Raw genomic sequence first — 218 nt, forward strand, 5'->3', positions numbered from 1 at the left:
AAACAAAACCACCCCTCCAAAACAAGCCTCCCACTACATCCAACTTTTCTTCTTTAGATATTCAAGATCCACTGCAAACTACCAGTCAGTACCTGATCTGGCAGGTGGAAACCACAGTGGATGAAGAGACATTACCTGGCAAGTTACCAGAAACACCTCTTAGAATAGAACCTCCATCCTCCTACAAGGTAGGGTCCTGTTGTTGTTTTTCCTTTTTT

The 218-nt window shown here is 43.1% G+C and overlaps 1 protein-coding gene across 2 annotated transcripts in view; it reads left to right on the forward strand.

Moving 5' to 3' along the window:
* The window catches only part of GINM1 (glycoprotein integral membrane 1), a 9,396-nt gene that overhangs the window by 5,231 nt on the left and 3,947 nt on the right, over positions 1–218 (forward strand). For both annotated transcript variants that reach the window (XM_010707165.3, XM_031552456.1), the window contains exon 5: positions 58–188. In XM_010707165.3, the coding sequence (XP_010705467.2) occupies positions 58–188 (131 nt within the window). The remainder of the gene's footprint in view (positions 1–57; positions 189–218) is intronic.

The sequence above is a fragment of the Meleagris gallopavo genome, chromosome 2, assembly GCF_000146605.3.
Source record: "Meleagris gallopavo isolate NT-WF06-2002-E0010 breed Aviagen turkey brand Nicholas breeding stock chromosome 2, Turkey_5.1, whole genome shotgun sequence".
NCBI lineage: Eukaryota > Metazoa > Chordata > Aves > Galliformes > Phasianidae > Meleagris > Meleagris gallopavo.